At 29.5% G+C, this 5,781-nt stretch overlaps 2 protein-coding genes across 2 annotated transcripts; both read right to left on the bottom strand.

Annotated features, from left to right (window-relative positions):
- Window positions 1-846: 846 nt before the first annotated feature.
- Window positions 847-2,078, bottom strand: LOC108690495 (trafficking protein particle complex subunit 3). The gene is made up of 2 exons (XM_018197805.1): window positions 1,919-2,078; window positions 847-1,452 (listed from the first exon to the last, which is right to left on the bottom strand). Exons 1-2 carry the CDS (start codon window positions 1,955-1,957, stop codon window positions 955-957), a joined length of 537 nt encoding a protein of 178 aa, XP_018053294.1. The 5' UTR covers window positions 1,958-2,078; the 3' UTR covers window positions 847-954.
- Window positions 2,079-2,705: 627 nt separating this feature from the next.
- LOC108690494 (intracellular protein transport protein USO1) lies at window positions 2,706-5,733 on the bottom strand. Its single transcript, XM_018197804.1, has 7 exons — window positions 5,626-5,733; window positions 5,308-5,526; window positions 5,102-5,221; window positions 4,765-4,991; window positions 4,627-4,693; window positions 4,089-4,555; window positions 2,706-3,932 (listed from the first exon to the last, which is right to left on the bottom strand). Exons 1-7 carry the CDS (start codon window positions 5,692-5,694, stop codon window positions 2,741-2,743), a joined length of 2,361 nt encoding a protein of 786 aa, XP_018053293.1. The 5' UTR covers window positions 5,695-5,733; the 3' UTR covers window positions 2,706-2,740.
- Between the last annotated feature and the right edge of the window lie 48 nt (window positions 5,734-5,781).

Below are 5,781 nucleotides of genomic sequence, written 5' to 3'. Positions count from 1 at the left end.
ACATTATGGATTATGGACTGTTTGCAAGAAAAACTGTCATTAATCATTTAGAAGGAAAATTTTTTTATATATTTCACATAGAACGACAAAAAATATTATAGTTATACTTAAAAAAGAAATATAATTTTTTTATCTTAATAGGATAGGAAATAATTTGATAGACAATTTTAGTAAGCAAACTTAGTATCATGTATTGCCTATCTCACTATCGCTGATATCAACATGAAAAAAAATCCACTTATTTTCTTTAATTGAAAGTTTGCGGAATACAAGCGGTGAAAATACATCCCTCATATCCATTTTTATCAATATAGATTAACTTTCATTCAACTTGTTTTAAATTTTTTCTAGTTTTATCCTGCTGAAAATTTTTCTCATAAGTTTTATAAAAACTCGAATATTTTTCAGAAATATTGAGAAAGTCTGTATCTTTTCTTGGAATTTATCATATAAAATATAAGTTCTAAGAAAATTTTGAAATATTTTTATTTCATTTTGTAATTTCTGAAGAAGTATTTAAAAATTTTCAGATTTGATAAGATTTTATTAAAAGTTATAAAAGGAGAAAACTTAGAATATTTCAACAACACAAAACTAAGAATTTACATATGAAAAATTCTAAAAAAAGATGCTTTTTCAGCATTTTGTAAAGTGTTTCAATTTATATATTCTGAGAAATTTGTTTGTAAAAGATTATAAAATCTAGAAATTTCTATAAAAATTCTGAAAAATTATATGAAATATGTTGAGAATTTTCACTATAAGGATTACAAAAAAATAAAATGAAATCAATGAATGAAATCAAAATTAAAGTTAATCTACATTGAAATAAGATCTACATAGAAATAATTATTAAGATACAATATATTTTAAAGATACAATATATTTTAATCATTAAAACGATATATATGATATCACAGATATCGTTTGCACATATTTAAGTAATGGATACATTCAATCTTCACCCGCTGGTATTGCATCTTCTAACCTTTTAACAAATTTCACACGCAGTTCGGTCAAATTGTCGTTCTTAAGCTGATCCTGAATAAACCAGCAGGCGATTTCCATTTGCACCATTTCACAGGCTCCTCTGAGCACGCCAGGCAATATATTACAGTATTTGAGATTCGAATAATTATCCGGTAATTCCACGAATTCCGTTAGTGGATTCGTTTCGAAGCACAGAGAGAATTCGTCACCAGCTGGGCTCCAATTCGTAATCGATGGCGTTATGCCTAGGAATATTTTGAAGCCACTCTGAATCTTCTCCGCTGTATCCCTAAAATCATAGCATCGGCCGGAACCAGTCCTTGCAAGAAAATCCTCTATCAATCGTATTCCAATGTTATAACCCATTCTTTCCAGTTGCTTGTTAACATCCTCCATGTTGTCATAGTCCTGGAGTAACTGAGCCACAATCGAACCATAAGTTAAGGTGAACAATTCAGAGTTCTGTAACAAAAAAAGATTAAAAAAATCAATTTAATCCTTTGTATATTGTAATAAATTACAAAAAAGATCTCAAAAAAGATATCGTTATAAATTTGAGTAATTTTGATAAAAAATTACAAATATATAATTTTTATTGTAATAGTAGTTGTAATGTTAAAAATGCTATATCCTATATATATATGTCGGATCTTAGACTTAATGAGTGAAGTTGACCAATTAGTCGTACAAATTGGCTATTGGGCAACTTCATCGATTAAGTCTAAAACTTCCGATTACAGACTCATTGTAGACCTGGCAATAGTTAGTCTAAAAGATATATGAAAAAGGACACATGGCACATCATAATCTCAAGACTCCATTTGATACTAATCTTATATTCGAAATGAATAAGAATGGTTTTTTAAGCAGATTATTAATGGCGAACTGATATCACATAACAAATATTTCAAAATAGCACGACACTTGCCACTTTCTTTGCATCGAGTTTCGTTCCTGTTCGTGACATGTTGACAATTGATTATCTTCTTCCTGCTTAATTGCTTAATAGTTCCTGTCAGAGCTGTCGGAGCCTCCTGTTGAAAATCAAAGACAATATGGCCAGACCTTGTCTATGTAGAGGTCGCAGTTCGCAGCAAAACTGTGACTTTTCGTAAGAACGAAAACTCCGAATTGGGATCTCACCAACTCCGATTAATCTAATCGGTCGATCAACTGTGATTAGTCAATTCTTCTGAACAGCAAATGCGATTGGTTAGTTCCAATGAGTTTGAATTTCAGAATCAGGACAATTAAAAATAACGTGGAGAAGGTCTTGACTACACGTGCAGTGATCCTCGATTAAATTCTTGCAAAAGAGGCTGTGATTTAAACTAAAATAATTGCGGAGGCGATTTAATCACAATCGGCAATAAATGCATGTGTTCTTTCTGAATAAAACCAAGCAGAGCTTCTTTGGCTAGTAATATGATTAAAAGTTAAAAATTTATTTAACATTTTTTTTATTTTAGTGTTTTTTTATAATTGAGTTTTTAAAAATATACATTTTGCTCCTTTTTATTATTTATTTTTGAGAAAATATATTTTTGAGAAAATATATCTAATATTTAATAGTACTCTCAAACAATTAAGTTGATAAAAACTGCAGTACAACAAGAAAAAATATAACATATATTTTTTTCTTTAAATATTTCAATTTTTGATAAAGTTTGTACGTAAAGGACAGTAGAATTAAGGGAGGCAAGACAAAAGTGTAATATAAGTTCGTACTATTTATTATGATGTGATCGCTTTAGTGAGATTTGCTACAAGTGCCCCTGACTTTATTTTCTATAGGATTATCCTCAAATATATCTCTAATAATATCGCGTTTCGGTTTTGAGTGCGCTGGTAAACCGCGATGTAGATTCTCCATTATCTGCATTCTATTCACATTATGATCCTTGAATCCTTGACTTAGGAATTCAATATTTTCGTTGTCATCGATAGCTTTCATTGTGGCCAACAGTTTCTCTTTGTTGTAATTAATTGTTCTTTTCTTTTCATTTGTTTGTTTTACCTGTACTATCTCGCTCTTTGCGCCATTAGTCTGCTCAATCTGAGATACATCAACGTTTAATGTAGTGTTCAATTTATTTTGCGTTTCTATGTTGGCACCAGGTTTATCTAATGTTTCTTCATTATTGCGGTGTATTATACTGAATGTTTCGTCTTTAAGCTTAAAATATTCTTTTTCTAAATTATGCACAGGCCGAATGCTCCCATCTAAATGATTCAATGTAGATTCCTTTTCATAAGCTTCCCGTGAGTCCTTCTCAACCTTCTTTCTTTCCAATGTCGACAAATTTTTCATTTCTTCGTATGCATTGTCTGTATCATGATAAACTTTATCACATGACATGTCAGCATATACTGACTTTTCTTCCAAGTATCTTATTTCTTTTTTTTTTATACAATCTTCTTTTTTCATATCTGTGGAAGAGTCATCTATTCCATTACTTTCTAAAAGTTGTCCTTTGTCCAGCCATGTTCTGTTTAAGTTTGAAGATTGTTGAGGAACTTTTACATTTTCTAAGCTTGTATCATCCGAAATATTATTAGATATTCTCGGTAACTGTGCATCCTTTAATCTCCCAATAGATTGTTTTGCGATGTCCAAAGCATTGTGTTCTAAATGAGTGACACTATTAAAAGATTTACTGAACTGCTCTTTAGCGAACTTAGATAAACTGGTTTGAAAATCATTGGTTTTATATTCAATGGGAGAATCTCTATTCATATTTATCTTTCCTTCGGAATCAACATCATTTTCAGAACCGCTATCATAAAGATCATTTTTTCTATGATGTAATAATTTTGTTTCACTGTGGTTTTGAAATATTAAATTTTCCATTAGACGTGTGCTTAACTTTTCTTCTTCCTCCTCATTGCTGTCTACCTTTTTCATTATATCGTCCAAAGTATCATCTGTACTGTTAATCAGTCTATAATACAAGACACAAGAGTAAAAAATTAGAAGATCGTTATATTAATTATATTAATTAGACACAGAAAATAAATATACTACATAAAAAGATTTAATTATATAACATTGCTTTACATGATTTCTTATGAAAAATATAGTTTTGTAATATGCATACCTTACATACAACTCTCTAGATTTTTGTGGAGTATCGTAAGACTGATTGTAATATTCACAAGCGTTTCCACTTTCTCCATCATCAGATGAATAATCGAATTCAGCGCTTAGTTCTTTCTGTAATTTTTGTGTATTCTGATTTTTTATTTTACTAAATAATTTTCTTAATTTGCCACTTTCACCTTGATCATTATTTAATTCATCTTTCTTCAATATTGATTTATAATTTATCGATATGACTTTTTCATCATCATGCGCACTTTCAGAATCCTTTGACCTAAATCTTAAGTCATCCATAGAATGAGCATTTTTACGCATGTGTGGCGATCTTTGTAAACGAAATTTTCGTATCTGTTGCAAACTTGCCATTGTTTCTGACTTTAACTGATCTACCGATTGATTGTGATTAACATTATTTGGCTGAGTTACTTTTTCGTCATCATTGGATTCCAATATGTCAAGTGATGGCTGCAATTACATTAAATTTATAGAATCTTAATGCTTAATTATGCTTAATCGCATATAAATAACAAGCTTACCAAATTATCCTTTGACCCATTTTCACTCCTTTTACTTCTGTTAGACGATTTAATTGGATTAGAGATGCTAAAATACAGAGCCTGCATATAAATACTTTTTACATTATGAGAAAAGATGCATATATATAATTTTTATACCTGAGATTTGTGAGAGAATGGCTACCTAAATTTTTTTCTTTGTTATAAATTGGCAATTGACCATTATAATATAATCTCTTTTCTCTATTGTCTAATAAACATTCTAAACTTTTCAATTTCTCTATTGTCTCTTGTAAGTTCTTTTGTGTTTCCTTATGTTTAGAAATCTCGATATGTAATTGATGCTTCAAGCTCTTAGTTTCAAGGGTAAGTTTCCTATGTAATAGCTGCAAAAAGATATTTCAGCTAAAGCTGCAGTTTTGCAATATAATATATCTATCTTATTTCTGCTATTCTCATATAAATGTAATTTTTGAAAATAAATGTTGAAAGTTACCTGAATAGTTTCTTGTTGTTGTTGCATTTTATAATTCATGTCGGTTAATTGTAATTGTAATTTTTCTCTCTCTTCGAGATTTCGATCTTTACTAAGTTGCAATAGATGCTTATTTTGTGACTATAAAGGAAAATGTTAGGAAATTTATGAATGCATATTAAAAATAAAAATATAATATACAGGAATGTATTAATTGAAAAACTCACATTCGCAGAATAAAGTTCGTTTTCTCTTTCTTTTAGCAAATTACATGTATCCTTGTGTAATTCTTTTAATTTTTTATATTTTGTTTGAAGTACTCGCAATTCTTCGTGATGCGAATTTATAAGTCTTGGTAACTCAGCATTTGCTCCTTCATAACGCCTTAATGCAGAATCTTGTCTTTTTTGTAATGCTTTTAATAATCTGTTTTCATTTGCTAGTTCCTTAAAAAATAGGAAATAGGAAAAAAGGAAATTAGTTTCATGTTAAAAAAAAATATCTTCAGTATTAAATATATATGTCAGCATATTTTCTATACTTACATTGAGATGATAATGTGCATCAGCTAATTGATTTTGTAACTGTTTAAAACGAAGCATTTTCGCTGACATTACCCTTTGTCCAAGAATACTTTTATTACCGGATTTTGATTCATCTGACAGTGATTGTTGTTTCATAGTGCCTCTATATGGTGCACC

Source organism: Atta colombica, unplaced genomic scaffold, assembly GCF_001594045.1.
Source record: "Atta colombica isolate Treedump-2 unplaced genomic scaffold, Acol1.0 scaffold33, whole genome shotgun sequence".
NCBI classification, from domain to species: Eukaryota; Metazoa; Arthropoda; class Insecta; order Hymenoptera; family Formicidae; genus Atta; species Atta colombica.
The sequence above is the reverse complement of the archived record's forward strand: the minus strand, read 5'-3'. Positions and strand labels throughout refer to the sequence as shown.